Raw genomic sequence first — 23,778 nt, 5'->3', positions numbered from 1 at the left:
TCCCTTATAAATACAATGATCATTCCTAAGTGTCAATAGCGCTGCGGGTGAGACACTGACACAAACTTAGGTCAGCAGAGTTCTCCCTGAGGAAGTCTCATTCAAGCTGAGAGTCTCTGCCTTGCAGGGTTGCTGGGAAAGTTAGATAATGGATGCAAAGCCCCGAGAACAGGGCTTGGTACACTGGGGACCCCAGAGGAGGGCATGTGTAAGGCGGCTTACACAGGGCTCTGGAGTCGGACTTCCTGGGTTTGGGATCCTGTCTCCCACTTAGCTGGTGACCTTGAACAAGGTCACACTTCACACCTCTGAACCTCAGTTCCCTGGTCTATTAAAGGGGGTGAGTGCACATACTACTATTTCATAGGACTGCTGTGAAGACTATGTGAGATAATACCAGTTAACATGCTGTACTGGGCTGTGGTAATTGATGAACACAAGTCTGTTATTTTTATTCAGCCTATGGTAGTTATCATTATCAGTAAGGCTGCTTCCAAGACCACATTCAGGATACAAAGTCAACTGGTGGTGTGTCAGTGGAAAGAACACAGGCCAGAGAACTTGCTGCAAGGGTTCCCTTCCTAGCTCTGCCACCAGCAGCATGTCCCTTAGGGTCTGTTTTGTCACCTGTAAGTGAGCATCACTCCCAGCCGCTAAGCATGATCAAGATGTGTGGCATGTGAGGGCATGAAGGAGCAGCTGCCCCTGGTGCAGCAGGGAGTGGACTCACCCCACTCTTGTTCTTGCTGCTCACAGAGAGTCCCAGGGCCGGGCCGCCTGCCAGAGACTGCTGTAAGCGCTCCTTCACAGCCACCAGCCTCAGCTCCAGGTCGATCCGGTGCTCCTCCTTCGCCCGGCACTGAGCTTCCAGGGTGGCCACGGCCTCCTCCAGAGCCTTTGTCTTTGCTCCTGTGGCCAAAGACTTTGATGAAAAATAGCTGAGCCTGGCCTGAAGCACCCAGCAGTTTGGCAGGGCCTCAACCCCTACTCTGCCCCCCACCCCCTGCCCCCTGCCACCCCAGGAGGGCCTTTCCTATCCTCAGTCCTGATTAAGAGATGGACTTTGGGCCTGGGGTTTGCTTTCCCAATACCCACTTCCCATCTTCTGGATACAGAACCCTGATTTTCCACTGGGAAGCCACCTCTCCTCTCTCATTCTTTATGGTTTGGATGGGGCTGACCTCACTGCTAGTTCAAGGGGTTGGCACATAACTTAGTCCTGGGCTGTAATCATATCTCATTTTCTGGTCACAGGGATTGGTTTAGGGATCAAAGGTGGTCAGAGTGAATCCCGAAGTGTTTGTGGGGCCATGGGAAAGAGAAGTTCTGTCTGCTGGGTGGCCGAGAGGATTCGGTGAGGGCTGGAGCTGCACAGCCATTTTCACCACGAGGGGCAGCACATGAAACCAAGGTGGAGGAAGGCAGAAGGAAGAGTTAGAGGATGTGCTTTCCAGTGATATCATTTAAGTCCCTGGACCCCGTTATACCTGACAGTTCAATTTTTCAATTGCAGTTTTCTTCTTTTAATTTCTAAGCCAGTTTAAGTTTGGTTTCTGCTACTTGTAACCAAGAGTCATAATATGAACCAAGGGTTCCTACTAGGATTTTGCTGCTTATTCAAGTCTAACTGAACAAACCTGTATTAGAACATTCCTTGTGCCCAGAACTATGTTGGGCCTTACCAGGTTTAAAACTTAGCTCCACGATTTGCCCTGAGACAAGCACTAGGGGTGTTTCTAGTAGTGACGGGTTCTTTCCATTTATATTATTGTCCATTCAGTAAACACTTATTGAGAGCTTGCTATGTACCAGGCACTGTCCACCATTCCAAGCACCTGGACCAACATCTCACACAGTACTGAGAGTGAGCTGAATTGTAGCTATAGAGAGAATTAAGAGGAAATAGCAGAAATTGGGATTCAGAGGAGCCCAGAGCTGGCAGCACCTATGGAGGTCACGACCCTGGATTTCGGAAGAAGATCCTGGCAAATTGTTACTGTTCATAGTTCCCAGCACCTGGACCAGTGTTTCACACAGTCAGGTGCTCAGCACCTGTGAATGAATGAGTTAACGTGAGGTTCAAAATGATCTTTTATTTCTTTGATTCTAAGGCACACTCTGTTTTTCACATTTTAACATTTGTAAAATTAGATTACACCTCACCACATTAAATGTACACATTTTTGTGATGCTTTTTCATCTCTTTACCCCAAAGCAATTATTAAATAGATGGCACTTCTATTAGTCAGGAGGTGTGATGATGATGATGATGGTAGTGGTGGTGACGATGAGGAGGGGAAGAAGCTCATCTGTCCTGGGTTAGACCCCGGGTGGTCTGTGCTAGGGAAGTGTCGAGGCTGAGCCTCCCAAGAGCCCTCAGGGCCATACCCATGCAGGTACCTGGGCTATTCCGAAGGGCATCCTTGAGCTCCCTCTTTTCCTGCCGCAGTGCCATCAGCTCTGTCCGGATCGTCTCCTTCTCTTTCTCCAGCTTCTCCTTTTCTACCAGGTACCTCCGGGCATCCTCCTCAGCTCGGTTCTTACCGTACTTGTATTGATTGGCACCTGAGGAGATGTGAGGAAAAGGCCCTCAGTCCTGACCTCTGGTAAGGGTGCTTGGGTAGTGTTAGCTTCTCTCTCAGCCTTAACATCTCCATCTACACAATGGGACTATTTAGATCTAACCCCCTAGGTATATTGAGTGTGGCTCCTCTAAGGAAACGAGGAGCAAAAGGGAGGTAGCAGAGCGCAGGGATGAGGAGAAGGGCTTCAGAGTCAGACGGACAGAAGTCTGTGTTCTCTCTCGCCCTCTACTAGTCATGTGACATCAGGCAGAAGTGAATGGTGGTATTTTTGTGCCTTCGCCCTTGGCCCTAGTTTCCTCATTTGTAAATGTGGATATTGATCACTCTTAGCATTGTGGTTGGTTTTAAATGAGATATTTTGTGAAAAGTACTTACTGTAGTATCTGGAAAATACTAAGTGCTTAGTAAAGGCTAGATGATGATGATGATGATGATGATAATGTAAAACAAATTTTGTGATGTGTGACCCACCTTGGTTTTAAAAGGGTGTGTTTTGTAGTTAACTTTCAGGTATACGTAAGACACAGAGACAGGAATATATAATTCAGATCTGTAGAGAACTGATACTTTGGGCTAAAGTCAGGTATTGCCCATTTTTTAAAGGTTTATTTTTGTTTATTGACTTTTGAGGGGCAAAGAGAGAGAGACATCAATTTGTGGTTCCACTTATTTATGTATTCATTGGTTGATTCTTTTCTTTTCTTTCTTTCTTTCTTTCTTTTTTTTTTCATTGGTTGATTCTTACATGTGCCCTGACCGGGGACTGAGTCTGCAACCTTGGTGAATCAGGATGATGCTCTAACCAACCGAGACACCTGGCCAGGGCCAGGCACCACCCATTTTATTTCTGGGAAATGGATGGGGGCAGAGAGGGATTTAGTAGTCTACTGTGGACTCTACACTATGCTGATGGACAAAAACAACAAATAACTATACCAAAAATTTATTGAGTATTTACTATATGCCAGGCCATTTATATGCATTTCCACTTAATTTTCATAAAATCTTACTATTACTGGCTCTATTTTATTGTTGAGGAAACAGGCACTGTTAGTGATGGCAGAGTTTGGGTTTGAGCCTGTGTCCGCCTGACTCCAGGGTCTGTGCTGTGCAATGCTGCTCTAGCTGGGGCAAGGCCATAGTCCAACCTTTCAGGGAAAGTGTTATTTATTTTGTTGCCACGGACAGCCACACATAGTCCTTTGTAAGCTGGGTGTGTGTGGAGTGATTCCCATGATTTACGGATAGTTGTGTGGCTCTTGTCTCTCCAGTTCTTGTAGAGATGGCAGTGGCTACCCAGTGACCCATGCAAAACTCAGTTCCTGCCACGACTACCCTGCAGTTCCAGCCAGATGATAAGTAAAGCATGGAGGGGGAGCAGAGAAGGGGGCCCATACATCCTCCAACTTCCCAGGTATACATGGCGCATCAGGGGAGTTGGCTCCCAGGCTTTTGAATTTTATAGACTGGTCAAATTTTAGAAAATGGGTAGACCAACTAAGGGTTGTTAATGTATCAGATAAGGCCCTTAAAAAGCTCAACTACCATCTAATTATTCCCAATAATTTATAAAATACATACTATTTTAATACCCCCAGAGTTGGAAAGGACACAAATGCAGAATAAAGTAGTCATTGACATTGAATAGGTTTAGCTTTAGGAAAACCTTCACACACTGTGCTTATGTTCATCATTCCCCCGCTGGTGAGTGAAGACGTTCTTAGGGTCTGAACCAGCGAGTGTGCTCACTGTGGGGAGCCACTGCCCGGTTTGCTGTGATGTGTTAGCACCACGGAGAGCAGCTTATGTCACACTCCCACTGTGACACTTGAGTCACTTGGGTGGTGGAGAAGAAGGAAGCCAGGCTGCAGTAAGGAGCTATAGTTCAGTGGGCCTCACAGTGTGGGTGAGAACTGCCCAAGTACCTGCCAGAAAAATCTGGGCTTCCAAAGTAGAGGGGAGACAAAGGAATGTTTAGCGTCCAAGTTGCTAATCTAACTGTTGCACTAATGTAGTATATGTCGGTACTGCGTTCCTTGTTATTGCTGAAGAACATTCCAGGTGATCTTAAGAGGAAAGCCTCGGTTGTTTCTGATAAGTCAGCTGTTAATCTTACTGGGGATCCTTTGTAAGTGACAAATCGATGTTCTCTTCTGCGTTCAAGGTTTCCTCCTTGTCTTAGGCTTTAGTATTTTGACCATGATGTGGCTTTCATGGACCTCTTTGCTTTTATTTTACTTGCACTTCACTGGTATACTAGGTATGTAAATGATGCTTTTCAATAAATTTGGCAAGTTTTCAGCCAATATTTAATACTTTTTACACTCCTTTCTCTCCTCCCTTCCTGATACTTCCGTTATACATATGCTAGTGCGCCGATGGGGTTCCTTTCTCTGAGGCTCTGTTGGTTTTCCTTCATTCTTTTTTTCCCTCTGTATAGGTCAGTCTTTCCTGTTCCTTTGGATGTTTCATATTTTTTATTTGCAAATTAGACATTTTAGGTTCCGTCTTGTGGCATCTCTGCATACTGACCTCCCCACCCCCAGGTAGCTTGTTTGGTGACTCGCATGGCTTGTTTGGAGGAGCCCCTTTCCCGTGTAGTGCCCCTGACGCTGCTCCTCAGAGGTACATCGTTGGGCATGTGTACGGCCACCCTGTGAGGACAGGGGTCTTGATGGGCTCTGATTCTCTTCCTGATCTCGCTGTGAAGCTGTCTGCTTCTGTCGGTACCAAACTGAGCTGTGAGGTCCCTGTAATTGTCAGTGGATGGCTCTGCTGTTTTTGATGATTCCCGGTGGTATCAGGTGCTCCATGGATGGATCTGATTAAATTCAGCCCCTTTGTAGTGTAGTTTTTGGGGCCAGTCTTTTGAGGTCAGTCTTGAGGTTAGTTCTCTCCTTCGCTGGTTCTCTTTCTCCCTGGATCTCCCTGATGAACTAGCTTGGTTTAGTTTACTGTGCTCGTGGAGCTGCTCTCACTGTTCTTACCTTTCTTTGTTTGCTGTGTGCCCTGGGAATTTTCCAGGGCCTTCAGATGTTTGTATTAGTAACTTCCCCCAGTTCTGGCAGTTTTGCTGGAGTGGGTCTGTGGAGCTTCTCACACTACCACTTTCTCGGCCATCCACTTGGCCCCCATGGTTTTTGCTTTCCAGTATTCGTGTCCTTTTGCAGTGTGCTCCCACACTGGATAGGGCTGGCCCGTGTAACCATCAGGATATGGCAGACATGACAGAGTGTGACTTTGAAAGCCAGATTATAGAGACATTGCAGGTTCTTCTCTGTTACTCCCACCTGGGCCCCTTGCTCTGGGGTAAACCAGCTGCCTTGTCATGAGGACGGGCAGTCCCCACAGCAAGGAACTGAGGCCTCTTTCCAACAACTGGTGCAGCATGCCAGGTATGCGAGTGCGCTACCTTGGGAGCAGACCCTCCGGCGCGTCAAGCCTTCAGAGGACTGGCTAACCTCTTGACTGCAGCCTCAGCAGCGACCAAAAGCCAGAAGTACCAAACTGGGCTGCTCCAGGATTCCTGACCCACAGAAACTATGACATAATACAGGCTTATTTTTTGAGCTATTAAAGTTTGGATAATTTTTTATGTGGCAACAGTAATTAATACATGATCCTGTGTAAGACTTTCTCTTTTATGTTCTTCAGTCTCTTCATCTGAAAAACAAGGTTGGACTAGATCTGTGGTTTGCAGCTGCCCTGTGACTCCACAGGGATGTCCAGCGGGCCCTGTTGGGGTGGAAGGAAGCCAAGTGGGCCTCTGGCTCAGGCCAGAGCAGCTCCGCCTTCATGTCTCTTATAACCAGGCTTCAGAATAAGATTTGATTTGAGATATGAGCCTGTTTTCGTTACCTTTTTGTTTGGTTTTTAAAAAATACATTTTGTGATTTCTTTAATCATACATGCTTCTTTCAGTTAGCTTTCCATTTTAAAATGGGCACTCCAAAAGGCCCTATATTTCCAGTGTCCTGGAGCATAGTGTGTAAGGAATGTTTCACGGTAACCCTCTAGTTGTTCAGAAGGAAAACTCAGACCCAGAGAGGGGAAGGGACTTCTCCAGGGAGACTAGTAATTTAGTGACCAAGTGATATCAGGACTACAGGTATCCTGACTTCCAGAAGGGATCATCTGTGCTAATAAAATGGAGCTACAATAAAGAAAGGTATTTTAAAAAATAAATCTTCAAAAAGGAAAGAGTAGAATTTGACTTTGTTTAGGTGCAGTGGGGAGAAATGTAAAGCGACAAATACAAGACTCTTGAAACATACTGTCCTACAGGAAGTTGGTTTGCTCATAAAGGTAAATCACATGAGAGCAGAGATTAGTGTTGGAAATCAAACAGGATTTATTATATAGTTGTCTGTAATATGTAGTCATTATTGTGTAGTGTGGCCATCAGGCAATTAACGGGGTCCCAATGGGGTGCTAGGCAGAGCTCAGGCTGGGACACAGAGGTGAGCCATACCTTTGGCGGCAGCTGCCTCAGGGTCATTTGGAGGAATTCAGTTCTCCACTTAATTACCCCAGATCAGAAATTATAAATTGTTAGCTTCTGTACCAGACACAACTGAGGATGAACTTTATTATAAGCACATAAATATGTATGTATGTATGTATGTATATATATTTGGCATTATTTGATATTAAAATTTAAAAAATTAGTTGCTAGTAGTAAAAAAATGAGTAGATTTCATATAGAGTCTGGGCTTCTGGTCTCTCTTGAATAACTGGCAGTGCTGTGTGGGGGCCATAGGCTAGAGGTGTGGCCAGTCTCCTGCAGTCTCCCCCACCCCGCCCCACTCTTTGCTTCTCTTCTGAGACCACGTGCTGGCTGCCCTTAATCTCAGTGCTTGTGATGTCATTTTTCTTCCATCTCACTGCACTCATGTATTTGCCTGCCTGACCCCTGGAAGAATATGATGTTGAGACGCCCTCCACTGATGGACCGCTTCCCTCCCTTCCTTCCTCCCACACAGAACTCACTGGAGGCATGGCGTTTGACTTTGACCTGCGGATCCACGCGATGGGACTTCTCACTGCAGGAGGAGGCGTGGCGCTTCACCTGGGCCCCAGTGGGCCGTTCCAGCTCATCGTCCTGGGTGGGAGATGGAGGAAGACGATGAAGTGCAGGTAGGCTCAGAGTCATCCTCACGGGTGTGCTCTGGTCCGTGCTCGGTGGGTGAGGTGGGGGACCTCTGAGTTCCTGGCCTTACATATTTAAACTGGTGCAGCACTCAACAGCTTATAAACTACTTTCACTAGCAGGATACCACTGGATCCTCATACCAGGCTGTGGAGGTGGGGTGGGGGGCAGCCGAAGGTAACCCTAAATTGTAATGCCTGCTGAGAGGAAAGTTAAGAAGTCTGAAAAGATTGTGGGCGACCATGTGTAATTTCTCTTATATAGTCTGTCCTCACCTCATTTCAAAGCAGCCTTAAAATTTCCTGAACTGTTAAAAAAGAAAAGGTTGTGGATGAGATCAGCCAACAGTAGAAGTTATATAACTTAGACTGACAATATATTTGTGCCTGAAGAGTATTAGGAACATTCAAAATTCTGTCAAAGCTCAGGAACCATGAGCAGAATGTGATATTTATATAATAATGATATTAGTAACAGCAGTGTGATTTATTTTTGTGTATAAGACCTTCCTGTCCAGGCACTGTGCTAAGTTCCTTCCTTAAAATATTTCACTTAGTTCTTGCAATAGTCCAATCAGGTAGGTTTTATCACATCCATTTGAAGCCTGAAAGTAAGGACCAGAGAAGTGAAGCCAAAGGCAATGCAGACTGAGCCATGAGTCCAAAGTCTGCATCCTTAAGTACTAAGCTGTCTTGCTGCTAAACTCTGCAACTGAGAAAGATCTCGAGCTGCCTCTACTGGTGCATTGGTGTCTGAAGACCAAAGTAAAAGGAGTCCAATGTAAAAGAAAGACCATGTAAAGGGAGCCCCAGAGGTGTGGGCTCAGAGTAGCATCCAGCACTGCCCAAGGCAGGGGTCCTGCCACAGCTGCTTCCTGGGCAGCTTGATTTGCCCCTTCCCCTACCTACCTGTCAGGTCTGATCCACCCACCAGCATCTGATCAGCTGCTGGTTAAATCAAAAGGATTTCTCTGAGGCAAAGGGAAAAAGGAGTATGGCGACGTGCCGCATACTGATGCTTCTGTCAGGGCACACGCAATGGTGGGCCTGTAAGATTATACTGGAGCTGAAAAGTCCCTGTTGCCTGGTGACATTGTAGCTGTCTTCACGTTGCAGTGCAATGCACTGCTCATGTGTTTGTGGTGCTGCTGGTGTAAAAAACCTGCTTTGCTGCCAGTCTTATAAATGTATAGCACATACAGTTATGTCCAGTACATAGTACTGGATAGTTACAAATGACTGTGTTACTGGTTATGTATTTACTGTACTTTTAATTGTTATTTTAGGGTGTTCTCTTCCTACTTCTAAGAAAAAGTGTGCTATAAAATAGTATACCATGTTACATCTGCAGCCTCATACATCTCGTGTTTGCCTCGTCTCTCGATTACATCATTTTCTCTTGTGTTTCATCTGATTTCCCTTTGTTTTGAACAGTAACATGCTACACAGGCTTGTAGCCTAGGAACAGCAGCCTGCACCATGTGGCCTTGGCGTGCAGTAGCTGGACCACCTAGGTTTGTGTAAGCGCATGCACTGCGTGGCGCTCGCACAAGGTTGACATCCCCTAATGATACATTGCTCAGAATGTGTCCCTGGCATCAAGTGGCACATGACTGTAGTAGGGAAAGAGACAAGGAGAGCTAAGAAGTGGGCTTTGCCATGTTCCTGGGCAGCCCCGAGGTTATCGTACCTGCATCTTTTCATAAGGGACATCATCATAGACACGGGGCTCCGGCCATTGGTCCTGGCACGATCTTGCATATCTAGAAAATACAAGGTATGATGTCGATGACACCTTGCAGCTTGCAGTGCTTGCCTGTCTACTCTCTCACTCGATTCCAGCAGCTGCTCACAATGGATATTGGAAGGTTAGTCATAGCAACCACTGCCAGCAGCACCGGGCCATTGCTGTGTTAAGGGCTTTATGGGCAGGGACCCATGTGCTTCTCACAACACCCCAGGAAACAGGTAATGGGCATTCCAGAAGGAATGCCTCCACTACAGAAGTAAGAAAACAGAGGATCCAAGCTGGCACGCAACCAGCCAAACTGTTGGTTGTACTAGAGCTGAGTTGAACCTGGTTCTTCTAGTACAGAACTCTACATACCAGCCCCGTGCCTGCCCACCCAGACGCTCAAGGGTGTGAGAACCCAAGGCTTTGTGGCATCAGCGCAGAGCCCATTCATTATAAAAAAGGGCTTCTCCATTTTCGCCCATTTCATCCACAGCTTTCCCTGACCCTGGACTCCCTCCTTTAACCAGCTCACTCCTGCCTACTTCCCAAGGCACCAGAGCCCTCCTCAGTCTTCCCTCCCAGTGCCCCAGGCTGGACGCAGAGCCTCTGAGAGGGAGCCGAGACGGGGAAATGCCCGTGGCAGACGTGGGCCTTGAGATGCTGACTCTTACAGGAAGGAGTTGCGCCCTGCACTGACAATGCTGGTCAAGGTCTCCACGTCCACGTAGTCGTAGTGCAGCGCCTCGGGGGTGACTTTGGAGCCCGTCTCCACCAGCAGCAGCCCGAGCCAGCGGCCCATGTCCTCTGAGCAGCTTGCCTGAGGGAGACAGGCACAAGCTGAGTTCACTGTGGCACTGTCAGGGCCTCCGGCTACCTCTCACTTGGGCCAACGCCATATCTGTATGGTGCCTGTGATGCGCCCAGTACTTAGGGCTCCAAGGAGAACAAGTTCACAGCACACATCCGGAAGTCCAAGCGGCTCCCACCGTCCCTCCGTTCAGGTCTCTGCTCACTCTCCTCAGAGCCTTCCCGGCCATTTTGATGTGAACACAATGTTTGGGGGTTCCCTGAATTGTCTTTAAACACATTTACTTTTTATTAGAGGAGACTACTTCTCACATAACACAGTAACATTTTTCTTGTATTATAATTGCCAATTATTTACAGGAAGATCTTCAAGAGATTGCTGGCCAACTAAATGCATACTTAATGTTAGTTCTCATTTAAAGAGCATTATTATAAACTCAACATAGCCCTCAAATGCTAACTGTGAATAAGAAAGTACTCTTTCTGCCAGAGAGCTCCATGTGCAATTGAAGAGAAATTAGAGACCCATCTGAAACTATCAGAAATTAGAGTGAGCTACTAAGGTGGTATTTCTTGAAATTTAAGAGAGGCAGTAGGTCCTGGGCAAAGAAAGCAAGACCAGAAGGCTGGGTGTTAGTTCTGGGGTAAGAGCAGGAGGCCGCTGGCCCTGTCTGGAGCCTTGGACACAGCACTTGGCTGCCCTGGGCTCAGTTTCCTTATCTGTAATGGGAGGGGCTAGTTATTTACATTTTGCTCCACTGCTAACATTTTAAGTCTAAAAAGGCAAAGGACTGACACACAGAAGAGGGATTCAGTTGTTCTGCCTGACTTCAGCGAGGAAGGCTTGTGCCACTGGGTAGGGCTGACAATGAATGGGGGAAATGAAATCACGTTTTCAACAAATATTGTCCAACAAATATTAATTGGGCCCTTAGTCTGCGCTGGGAATCATGCTGGGTTCTGGAAAGACAAAAGTATGCAGAACGGGTTACTGCTTTATCAAGCTTAAAGATTTCAACTCAATATTGAGAAAGCCTTTCTAAAAATTTGTGTTGCTCGGTAGGAGGGGCAGGCAACGGGAAGGGCGGTGGTTTATGGGAGGTGGAGGAACCCTGGTGGGAAGGCTTTAGAGGAGATTGCAGAATCAAGTCTGGGTTCAGACTTGGGATTTTAAGATAAGGGAGCAAAAAGAAACCTTGGTTCTAGGGTGGCTAGATTTTGCAAATAAAAAGTAGAATGTTTTGTTAAATCCAAAGTTCAGAGACAGTCGATAATGTTTTAGCTGTAATGTCCCCAATGTTGCATGGGTTATCGTATTAAAAACATCTGTTGTCTATCTGAAATTCAGATGTAAGTGGGTCTTCTGCACTTTAACTGGCAACTCTGCTTGACCACTTGGCAGCAGCTGGCTTCCTTCCTTTCTTCCTCAGCCCCCACATGGTCAGTAGCAAGTCCCCCAAGGCAGAAGCCAGCACCCAGGCCAGTGCTCCCTTCAGCTCCCACTACCCAGGGCCACCTGGATTCTCTCCTCTCACCTCCAAGATGGCCACCTCCTGCCGGTTTCGCAGGATCCTGAAGGCAAATGGGTGTCTGGGCCCAAAGCCCGGGACCACCTCACAGCCTTGGAGGGCAATGGCATTCACGTGGGTCCGAAGGTCTGTGCGGTCCTTGTGGAAATACAGAGTGTTGTGTTTCAGGCGGCACCAGCGCTCCTTCCAGCCGTGGTTCACCAGCACGTTCAGATGCCCTGGGACGGGAGACCAGTGGTGTGACCTCCCACAGCCCTGCCACCAGGAAACCCGCGATGGTGCATGCCTGGGGTCTAGACCCCAGGGACACAGCGCCTGGGCGGCCCTTGTCCTCTAGCTAGAAGGAAGGCCTCCGGTGCAGCTCCCTCTGGGCCTGTGATCCCAGACATCCTCTTCTCTCTCTGGGTTCCAGTTTCCGTCTGTGAAACGGGGCTGATATCACATGTGCACATTTCCACGCAGCCCTGGGGTCGTGCCGAGTTGATGAAAAGAGCAGGGTCTGCTATGTGCAATAAACAAAAGACACAGCTCTCCCTTTCTACAAGTTATCCAAACGGCGAGGACAGAAAGTAATGGGTGATGCTGACACCTGGTGGCAGCATGTGGGAATAGAAACATCTAACCAAGGTAAAGAATTGTTAAACAGGGCAGGTACAGTCTGATGACCAGTGGGTTTGGAATTCCCTGTTAGAATTTTAGATTTAAATTTATTTTTACCATAATATGACCTTATTCACTGTTTACAAAATATTTCTGTAATATTCTTCCAGGGTTAGAATACTACTGTATGTCTAAAATACATGATTTTCTATTGAATTCCAGCATATGGAACACTGCATTTAAATGAACAAAATAATATGTTTTCCCTCTCAAACCATTCTTAACTCAAATTGAATGCACTTATAATCAAAAGTACTTAAATATTTTTTTCCAAGAAATTTCCTTATAAGTCTGGGTGGTAACTTACACATCTGGCATGTTCTATGCTGGGAAATAAGACACTCTCATCAGAGTGGAGGAAACTGAGGCCCAGAAACAGGTAGTGATGTGAACTAGGGTGACAGGTAGCACAGAAACATGGGAGTCAGCTGGCTTTTCTTTCTGCTGAGCATCAGGGCCTCTCGGGGAGAAGAGGGGTGGAAGGACATGGATTGCCTGCCGATGGGGTGGGGGTTAGCTATCCATGGGGAGCATTCTCCCCTCTGTCTGGGGAGCAAGGAGGATGAGGCCTGGAGGGTGTCCTGGCCTGGGCTCAGTGGTCCATGCTCACAGGGCCTGAATTCTCCTGGGCATGCCCGGTACCCACCACAGCAGGGAACCTCCTCTTCCGTGGAGGACGCCTGCAGGTCATCGGCCAGCGCCTTCCTCTTGGAGAAGCTGATGATGCGGGTGATCTTGCGGCCTGCGGCCCTGCTCACCGAACCCTTCAGCTCTGCCAGGCTGCTCTTCTTCCCTTTGCCTGTTGCTGCAGACATGTGTTAGAGCAGGGAGGGAGCCCTAGGTCCCAGGTCTACCCACCCCTAGCCTTCCCAGAGTCCCTTTCAGCCTATACACAAGGGCCTGGCCCACAGTTCCAGATGTGGACAGGTCAGGTCACCTCACCCAGGTCTCCAGAGTGCTCATGACCTGTCCTGTACTGCATGCCTGGGGCAAGACCCCTCCCAGCTCTGGCATCGTCTGCTCGATCGCCCACAGGGTCCTACCGTGTTCACAAGCCTCTCGGCGGCCAAGGGTGGAACAGTTGTCGCCCATGCCCAGGCTGTCGGAGTCTGAGGTCTGCTTCTCTTGGGACAGCCTCTGGGAAGGGACACAGACAGCCCCATATCAGAGGTCCCCTTTGTTAGTTCAGTCTCCCCCCAACCCCGGCACGTGAGGATTAGTTAACAAATATTTGTTAGCAACTATCTTGTACTTCATACTACACCAGGTATGGGGTTAGGGGACAGTGATAACTTAGGATGGTTGCATCTTTGAGATATTCACAGTCTATTTGGGGAGCAAAGCAATGAATTATAACACATTGAGATAAATGTCCTAGGTGTTTGGACCAGGTAACAGGGAGCTGGGAAGATATTTAAGGGGGATATTAATATAATGCAACCAGATTAGCAAGTTGGTTCCAGTGGCATCATGGGGGATGGACAAGAGTGAGCAAGACTAGAAGCTAAAGAGCTACTTAACAGAGGGTCATCCTGGGCAAGATGAGACTGGGCAACAGTATGAACCAAAATGACAGTGGGGATAGAGAAAAAGAGATGAAGTGGCATTTTAAAAAGTCACAGCCAAGTAGGTCAATTAAGTGCCTGCTAGGTACAGTGGGATGTGGTGCAGAGCAATCAGATGGACCTTGGAAGAAGCGATGTCTCCAGTACCACCTGTTAGCTGCGGGAACGTGGAGAAATCCTTTCATCTCCCAAGTCTCAGTTTTCTCACCCAAGTTACACTCTTTTGACTGGGCTGCTGGGAGGCGCCAGGAGCCCAAGTGAAACCGTGAGGTCAGTGGACTGTCATTTCTAACACCTGCATGGTGTGCTGCCATCTCACTTAGGACACTAAACTGTGCCGGCCAGACTCAGGACAGGATGACATGACACCCACCCACCAGGTGGGGTCACAGAGCTCTGCAGCCCCTCTGCAGACCAGGCTCAGGGATGCTTCCCTGTAATCATAGTACTGGGGTGTTGGGAGGATAGGAGAGGCCGTGTGCTCCCCTCAATTTCCAAAGGCTGGAAACCCGGCAACTGCCAGATATGGGATAGACGGGCAAAGGTATAAAGAACCAGCCCCATAAACTGTGAAACAGAAGTTATGGTTCTGTTTGTTCCGTGATAGATGGCAAGCTTTTCATCAAGAGAGAAACACTGGGAGCCCTTTGGAATTAACTTCGTGATTTTGGTGGCACTTCAGTCACATGACTCCATGGAGAGACAGACCTACCAACACCACATCCCCACCCCCACTGTGCTCCAAAAGTACCACCCTAAACATTTTAGCTACCCTCCCCCGTACACACAACCACAGGAGAGCTCATCTCTACAAGCACCTCTGAATGGCACCACAGTAGTATGTACCTGCAGGTGTGCGCGCGCACACACACGCTTTCTCTCACCCATCAATGGCTAAAGCTAACAGCAAAGGCTAAGTGAGGATAGAGTTGGGCTTCTTCTCCAGCACATGGGGCACGGTCCCCACCCTTCCTATCCTTTGCTTCCACTTACTGTTTGCCAGCTCTGTGCTGGGCACTCGTGGCTTGTACACCACCACTCTGGGTGCCTGGTTCACCACCAGCGCCGGAGCACCCCCACGGGAGAGCCTGTGCCAAGTCCCCACTGCCGGCCCCAGAGGAGACCTCGTGGGGATAGATGTACCTTGTCCAGGTCCAGTCTGCATGGGAGGACTGGGGATCTGGGCACGTCTGCCCCGTCGGCCCCAGCGATGGGCTTGCTCACCTCTCGGATGACCTGTGAAGAGGACGCACAGCTGTGGGCAGGGGGCACGGGTGCTGCAGAAGCAGAAGGAAGAAGGGTTCTGTGTGGTCAGGGCCACTGAGCAGAGGAGTGGGACCACTGGATGGAAGAGAGAGGCTGATGGGGCCTGCTGTCACACATGTGGGGCACACCGGGGTTTACAGAGGCTTTCTCCTCTATCTGCCCCTTGAATTGAAGAGATGAGGGGCTGGGAACCAAGAGGCTTGGCTTCTAGACCTCGCTCCATTGCTAATTATTTGTGTGTCCTTGAGGAAAGCCACTTGTCCGCTCTGGGACTCACTGTCCCATCTGTAACTGGGGTTATAACCTAACTGGGTTGTCTGGAGACCAGTGAGAAGCAGGGCCATAGGAACCGGGATGCCCTGCACAGGGCAAGGGACTTGCTCCTGTCGACTGTGTTGGACACTTGTAACAGCTCGTGGGGCAGCCAGGGCTCGTGCTTCCATTTCAGAGACATGGAAACTGGGACTCCAAGGCACTTAACCGGATTTTGCCGTGTGTAGCGTGCACCCACATTTTGTGCACATTATACTCAGGATCATTAGACCCATTACTATACCCCTGGTATGTAACATTACACCCATGTATAATGTACATCCTTATTTCTCCCTCAAAGATTTGGGCAAAAAAGTATACATTATACATGGCAAAATATAGTACTTACTCATCTAAGGCCACACAGAATCAGCATCCAAATCAAGAAATAACAGTGGTCACCTTTGTATCCCTACAGCAGCCCTGTGGGGCAGGGACAACTGTGGTCCCTAAATTACTGATTAGGATGAGGTGGCTCCAAGAGAAGGAGCTGTAGTTGCCTCCCTGAACCTTTGGGCTAATGGCCTCCGGGAACTAGATGTTCAGACAGCCTCTTAACTCTGCTTCCAGGGCTTCTTCCTCTGACACGCCCTGCTCCCTGAGGGCAGAGGCTCCAGAGCAGTCAGGCTCTCTCCTCCGTTCCTTCCCTTCCTGAGACAAAGGCAGTAACAGGAGACTCTCAGCATTCCAGTGGGAGAGCTGGTTATCACAGGAAGGAAGGGAGGATGGGGAGGGAGGGGTTTGGTTTCTGGTCCCAGCAGGAAGATCAGAGTTGGATAAAGAAAGGTGTCAGAGTGGATGAAGGTAGTGTGTAGGGCTGGAGGGCCGTTGGAAAGGCCCTGGGGGTGTGGCCTTCCCCATTATTGCACAGTAATCCCTGATAAGTACTAAGCGCTTACTGCCTGGCAGACACTATATTGAGAGCTCTCTAGAATTTTTACAAGGACCAGTAGATGGAGGAGGAAACAGGGGCGAAGTCGTCTGTATAAGATCAATCACATAGCCACTTAGGCCTGCGACTTGAACTCAAGTTTGTGTGTCACCCAAGACCTGCCTTGTCATCACAGTTATACCCGGCCCATGGCCTTTGGTGTGGATTTCCTTGTTAGCTTCTAATCCTGGCCCCAGCCACTTGGTTGAGTGGCCTTTGGCAAGTCATGTAAGTTCTCTGTGCCTCAGTTTCCTCATCTGTAAAATGGAAACAATAATAGACCCATTGTGAAAAGTAAATGAGGTCATGTATGTAAAGCTCTTAATACAATGCGTGACTCAAAGTAAGTGGCCAGTGCATGATACCTCTAATAGTTCTGTGTAGCTGCAAGATGCAGAAGCTGGACCACAGGGAATGTTATAAGGATGCACATTTCACATAAGACAAAGAAGGATTTTTCCTTTTTTAAAAGAAAAAAGAGGATTAGTTTATTTAATGATAAAATCAGCTTCCTTTGTAGGCATTAAGCTCCCCATTCTAGGAGGCATATAAGTGCAGGCTGGACAAGCCCACAGTAGGGATATTAGGGAGGGGATTCAAATAATAAGAAACACAGGCCTCCACCCTGAGGCCCATTTGCACACTTGAGCCCTGGCCATGCACAGGCATTGACCCCTCAGTTGAACAAAGCCTGTTCTCCCAGGGACTGCAGCCCACCCTGCTGAGGGTTGTTCCCTGGAAAGAGAGGAAGGAAGGGAGGGCAGGTGGGTGGAGGGCAAAGGCCCCGTACCTTCAGCCACTCCTCGGCCTGCTCCCGGCTCTGCAGTGCAAGCACCAAGACCTCGGTAGCCCCCTGGGAAAAGCGCAGCTCATGCCTCTTGTGCCGGCTGTCCTTGGGCACATAGATGACATTGCAGGTGTCCAGTGTCAGCCTCAGATGTGGCTGCCGGTCCTTGGAGCTTTTATAACACTGGACAGGAAGAGAAGAGGTCAGGGCTTCCTGGAGTGGTGGGTGGAGGAGGAAGACACCCTTGCACAAAGGCTTGGAGGAGCTCGACCCCACAGAGACCTCCCCCATCCAGCCCACTGTGGGGCCTGCATGAAAACAGGGGCTGTGGCTGTTCGCCCCAGAGGAGAGGGGGTATCTCTGAGCAATCTTCAGATTTAGGGGGCTACTGAGGGGCCCCAGGGGGCACAGCTACCTGTTAAGAAGTGATATTCTAGTCTAGGAAGATCACTTCTGGTGTAAAGAACTTTTCTAAAGAGAAGAAATAGGCTGACTTGTGAGGAAGTCAGGTCCCTGCCACTAATGGGCTACATGGTAGGAATGTGGGAGAGAGAATTCTAGCAGAGATAGATGGTTGGATTTGGGAAGTCAACAGTTCATCAATAATGATTCTTACTTCCCAATTCTTATTATGAGGCCAGCATTACCTGGGTACCGGAACCTGACAATGATTTTACAAAAGGAAATTTATAGGCTAATTTCTCTCATAAAGCGTTGCAAAAGCCCTAAGCAAAATATTAGCAAATGAAATTCATATACCTAGAAAAAGCATACTGGATCAAGACCAAGCAGAGTTTATTCTAGGAATGCACGAGTGGCTAACATTCAGAAACCAACCATACCATTCGTCATACTATCAGAAAAAAGGAGGCAAACTCTTTATCTCAATACAAGGAGGAATAGTATTTGATCAAATTCTGCATCTATTTATAAAATAAGCTCCTCAACTACGAGTGGAGGGAATTTCCTTTATGTGATAATAAGAGACATCTACAAACAACCCATAACAAATATCAGTCTTGGTGGTAAATTACTGAAACTTTCCTTTGAGATCTGGACGGAGACAGGGATGCCCACTCTCACCATTTGTTTTTGCATTGTGCCAGAATTCCTAGGCAGTGCAGGAAGTCAAGAAAAACAGCGGGTGTACAGAATGGAAAGAGTAAGTCAAGACACTGGACTGTTTCTGGGCTAGGATTAGCGTTTCACTGCTCTGGGATGAGAAAGGTTGTGTTTCAAAAGAATACCTGTGAGGCAAGTCTTGTCAACAGACTTTTGGGTAAAGAACTATTTTTTTCTGAAGTTATGCCCATTCTTCTACTTTGCAATTAAAGGTACAGTTTCTTTTATGAAATAGTAGTGCTGAGAGATGGTGAACTAAAAAGAACTTTTAAGAAAGTAAGGCTCAGTTTTGGAAAAGAGTGATGTATGTGAAAATGCGGGTGGAAATATGTCTATTGAAGCTTAACAGGCATAACCTCCTTGGGCATGCCCGCTTGAATTTCTTTTTTGAGTGAATTTTCTTTCTCCTAAACTCTTAAGGGCCCCACAAGACTTGTACCCAGAGGAGCTGTGGGCGGCAGCAGCTCATCCTGGGCTGACCCCTGAGCCTGTCTCCAAGGCCCCTTTTCTCTGACTCCAGTGAGCCGACAGCAGCCCTAGACAGCCAAAGCGGAGCCCCGCCCAGACTCTCTCCCGATGCTTTTCTGTGCTAGGCCCCTCCTTGTTTCACTGTTTGCAGCTTCAGTAAATGTATTCTCAAAAAAAAAAAAAAAAAAATTAACAGTGGGTAGCTCTTGGTCAATGGGATTATAGGTGGTGTTTTAAAAAATCATGTCTTCATTTTGTTTTGCTCTATTTTATAAATAAACACTTTAGTTGCATAATGAAAAACAATAACCATTATTTTAAAGTGTAAAAATAAAATGTGTCTCTGGCAAAACAGACTCTTGGTAAAGTCCATGGCAAGTCTTCTGAGGTTTTTGTTTTTTTTTTTTAAAACTTCTGCTCCAATCTTCAAAGCGCCAGGCTCTGAGTCCCTGTGCACAAGCCCGGAGTAACCGTGGCCGACACGCCCGCCCACACACAGACACACGCGTGCGCCTACGTGAGGCCGAGAGGAACACGTCCGCGCCCACTCACCAGGAGCTGGTCCTCCCTGATGACGGTCAGCTGCTTGGCCCACTGCCCAAAGCGCTTTTTCCGCAGCAGGAAGGCACATATCCTGCAGTCCCTCACCAGGTGCATGGAGGCCTCCTCGGAGGGCCACTGGTGCGTGGGCTGCAGCCCCTTTCCTTCCTCTTCCTCCTCGTCATAGGACTCGTAGGAGCTGCTCATTGCGTCAGAGTCATTGTCTGCAGGTGCCACGGGAAAGGACCTGCCACTGTGCCATCAGCTGGGAGGCCCCCCCTGGCCCCTCCACGTGCATCCCTGCTCTGGGGCCCCAGGACCGTGAGGGGTGGGTGTGAGCTGTGACCATGGTAACGACTAAACCCCCACACGGGCACTGTGTTTTGCGTTCACCACTAGCTTTGTGACCTTGGTGACTCTACTCTTCAGAGCTGCAGTTTCCTCCTCAGTAAAACGGCCCTCACGAGCAATAGCAGCATAGTATCCACCAGATCGGGCTGTTGTGAGGTTCAGTGAAGGTGGAGGGTTTAGCTAAGGGCCTAGCACTCAGCGAGTGCTCAGTAACCATCAGCGATGGTCACTACCCCACGATCTCCGCATCCGCTGTCCCAGGTCATTCTGGTGGCACTCCAGCAAGTCCCCACCGTAGACATGAGGCAACCAGAGGCTCAAAGAGAACAGGTGGCTAGTCTAAGGGCAGTCACCAGAGTCAGGGCAAGGGCCCCATGGGGGACCCCGACTCCTGTACCAGTGATCTTTCCACTGAATCTTGAGGCCACTGAGGACAAGGGCTTTGGGTCCTCCCTGGTGGCCCAAGGGAGGTCCAGGGGGTGGTAGGCACATGCACGTCAAGGGCCAGGTCAAGGGCCAGGTCAAGGGGACAGAACCCCACTGAAGGCCTGCCTGGAACTTACAGGAGTTCTTCAGCTCTCCGTTCATCCTGGTCGAGGGGTAGCTGCTGTCCGCGTCCTCGTAGTAGGCGTCCACAGTGGACTGGGCTGGGCTGCAGCCATCTGTGGGGTTGGCAGAAAGAGCTGAACTTCGGAGAAATGCAGGCAGAGTTCAGGGGCCAGACCCTGGCCCCGCAGGGAAGGGGGAGTGGCATGCCAGGCTGTGGGGCTTCCTGAATGTGCCTCGTCTACTGTTGCTCCCCACATGCCCTCTGTGCTCCTGTCATAGGCACTGCCCTAGTGGGCCCTGGCACACCTCCTGGCCTTGCTCATGATATCTGCTGTGCCCTCTTCTTTTCCCCCAGAGGACGCCTACTCACGCTTCAAGACCCAGCTCAGAGATTTTTTCTCTGACCTTTGCTGGCAGAGAGTGGGCAGCCCCTCCTCAAGGACCCCAGAGCACTGGTGGGTCCCTGTATGCACCGAGTGGTGTTCCAGACCCCCTCCCTGTTCTGCTTCTGCCTCCTTCTCTGCCACCTCAGCCCCTCTGCTCACTCCCGAACACACCCCCTCCTTTTGTCCCAGCAGTTCTCCCCCTAAGCCTCTGCGACTTCAGAGGGGCAGACGGACTGGAGGTGATGATGATGCACATAAAAGTGAGTGCAGCAGTTGCCTGGGCCGAGTTTCCACGACACAGTCCCACTCAGGGGCTGCAGCACCATAAGGGGTTGGGCTACCTCACATGTGTTGTTTCAGAGTTACCAGGCATCTTTTTAAAATGCAGATCCTTGGGCTGTATCCCTAGAAATTCTGATTCACTGGTGTGGATTCAGCTGAGGAATCGGCATTTAAAGAAAACCTAACTACTTAATAGGACATTTAAAAACACATGTAAAAATAGAAAATATGTATATTGGAGTGATTTTTTTAAACGTTATTTTGATGTAGACAGTCTCTGGAACACACCCCGAAGTTCTGCGGGTTAAGGGCATGTGCTTCGGGATTGACTGGATTTGAGTTTAAATCTATCTCCACCATTCACTGAGTGACCCTGGACAGGTAACAGTTTCTCTGTGTCTCAGGTGCTTCAACTTAAGGTGACATGAACAGTCCCATCTTGGCTTAGTGGTATAATGCATGTCCACTCTCAGCACAGGGCATGACACAGTGTGCTCGAAGGCCAGCTATCATTATCCTTGTCTCCACCGGGTCCCACAACGCAGTTCACCAGCGCCCATTTTACAGGTGAGGAAACTGAGCCACACATGTTTGCTAGTGACGGACCCTGGATGAGAATGGGGGTTGCCAGCCTAAGGGATAGAGGCACACCCCTCCGTCAGGAAGCCTTCCTTCATGCAGTCTGCTCGCTCTCACGCCCACTGTTCCTCAGAGCCCCGCTCTGGGCTCCCAGACCCTGCTGCCCCTCTGTTTCCGGAGGACGGACGTGCTCAGATCCTCAGCGCCGGGGACATCCAGTTGTATCGTCCAAGTGAGGCTCGGGGCCTGCCTTTCCCAGCCGGCACTTGGAGGCTTCAGAGTGACATGCGCTGTGAGGTGGCCTGGGGGAGTCAGGGCCAGAGGGGTGGGGGTGGGGGAGGAGGAGGCGAGCTGGAGAAGAGGGAGGGGACACCCTGGCCAAAGTGCCAGGACACCTGCCAGGGCTGGACGCTGTGTGCAAGAGGAAGGATACTCCTTAATGGGCTTGGCGCCCTCTCCCTGGACAAGGTCGCTGGCCCTTCCTGAGGCCCTCCCTTCCCTGCTGCCCCAGCATCCCCACTGCGTGCTGCCGGAGGTGGCTTCTCTGCCCCAGGTGGGAGGGGCGGGAGCTCTCTGGGGAGGCAGAGCAGCCTCACCCAGCTGCGGGCTGCCCTGGCGCTTCGCTCCCTTCTTCCTCCCCCTTCTCCAGTGGATAAAATAAAGTCACGTGCTCCACACACAAACAGCTGCTCACAGTGACGGGAGAGCCATGACTATGAAGGCTGAAGAGAGCCACTGGTCACCTGGTCCGACCTCGCCGTTTCACTCTCTTTTAGCTAGTTTGGTAATTATAAAAATAGTATGCCACAGTAGCCAAAGGTGGAAACAACCCAAATGTCCACCAGCCAGCTGATGAGGGGGACAAACCAAATGTGGAATATTACTTGGCCATGAAAAGGAAAGAAGTACTGATATATGCAATGACATGGATGGACCTTGAAAACATGCTGAGTGAAATAAGCCACAATCAGAAGGCCACATATTGTATGATTCTGTTATGTGGAGTGTCCAGAAAGGCAAAACCAAGGAGACAGAAAGCAGATTGGTGGTTGGCAGGGGCTCGGGGGAAAGGGGAGTAGGGAGTGACTGCTTAACGGGTACGGGTCTTCTTCTGGGGTGATGGGGACGTCTGGGAGCTAGGCAGTGCTGATGGCCGACACTGTGAGTGCACTAAATGCTGCTGGGTGGACACTTCAAAGCGGCCGACATGGTCAATGTTGTGTTACCTGTACTTTACTACAAATACACACACATACACACACCCGTGGTGTAAAGCACAATCAGCACAAAACAATTTGGGAATCTATGTTCCCCCATCTAGATTTTTCTTCATTCCCCACAGTATAGTACTGTTAAGAGTTTCTTGCGTATCCTAGAAAAATTGTTAAAATGAATGTATTGCATGTGTCCTGTTAAAAAATAAGTAGAGTCATGTCATATGCCGTGTTCGATTTTTTCCAATGACTGTATCTTGGAGTTCACTTCTGATCAGCACAGAGGACCTCTTCTCTTTCCTTCCCTGTGGCTGGGGAGTACTCCAGCGCGCAGCTGGACGACAGCACAGCAGTGCTCCAGCGTCCTGTGCATAAGTCAGTCCCCCTGCTGGGCCATCCAGAACCACCTGTGCTTTCTCGTGTGGAGCGCTAAGTCCCACACCCAAGCCAGTGCCTTGTCTGACCCTCAGAGGAACGGCCACCTCTTACAACACTGGAGGGGACCAACTGAGGGACAAGTCAGAACTGAACACTCTCCTTTGTGGCCGGTTTAAGAGATTTTTCAGAGGTAATTTGTACCTCTAAATTATTTTATTGTGCTCACCTATCAGGAAAAATATAATCATGAAATACACTTGTGTTACCTATGTGTATAAATTACATATGTATATATTATGTATGTTTGTATTATTCATACACAATTATATATAAACTAAATACAAGCATCATGCTATTATTAGACTATAAATACTATAAACATTCACGCAGACATTTTAAAAAGATGTGTTGATCTAAACATAAATAGAGCATCTACTACATCTGCCTACATCATCTCATAAACCCCCTGGGGTGGCCACACTCTACTCTGAAGACTTCTGATTTCGACCACGTGCTTTTTTATCGTGTGCCTTGACAGCCCGATCCATCTGTAAGATGTGACTCTGCTGAAACACACATTATTT

At 48.8% G+C, this 23,778-nt stretch overlaps 1 protein-coding gene across 4 annotated transcripts in view; it reads right to left on the bottom strand.

Annotated features, from left to right (window-relative positions):
* Window positions 1–23,778, bottom strand: part of AFAP1L1 (actin filament associated protein 1 like 1) — a 58,036-nt gene that overhangs the window by 5,359 nt on the left and 28,899 nt on the right. For 3 of the 4 annotated variants that reach the window (XM_036014834.1, XM_036014835.1, XM_028528942.2), the window contains 12 exons: window positions 20,370–20,468; window positions 19,468–19,679; window positions 17,329–17,508; window positions 15,173–15,265; window positions 13,508–13,601; window positions 13,111–13,269; window positions 11,811–12,022; window positions 10,140–10,285; window positions 9,424–9,496; window positions 7,575–7,686; window positions 2,401–2,565; window positions 731–909 (listed from right to left, as the gene is read on the bottom strand). In XM_036014834.1, the coding sequence (XP_035870727.1) occupies window positions 731–909; window positions 2,401–2,565; window positions 7,575–7,686; window positions 9,424–9,496; window positions 10,140–10,285; window positions 11,811–12,022; window positions 13,111–13,269; window positions 13,508–13,601; window positions 15,173–15,265; window positions 17,329–17,508; window positions 19,468–19,679; window positions 20,370–20,468 (1,724 nt within the window). The remainder of the gene's footprint in view (window positions 1–730; window positions 910–2,400; window positions 2,566–7,574; window positions 7,687–9,423; window positions 9,497–10,139; window positions 10,286–11,810; window positions 12,023–13,110; window positions 13,270–13,507; window positions 13,602–15,172; window positions 15,266–17,328; window positions 17,509–19,467; window positions 19,680–20,369; window positions 20,469–23,778) is intronic. The other variant, XM_036014833.1, reaches the window with a different exon arrangement.

Source organism: Phyllostomus discolor, chromosome 13, assembly GCF_004126475.2.
Source record: "Phyllostomus discolor isolate MPI-MPIP mPhyDis1 chromosome 13, mPhyDis1.pri.v3, whole genome shotgun sequence".
In the NCBI taxonomy this organism is placed as follows: Eukaryota; Metazoa; Chordata; class Mammalia; order Chiroptera; family Phyllostomidae; genus Phyllostomus; species Phyllostomus discolor.
This window is presented reverse-complemented; position numbering and strand designations above follow the sequence as displayed.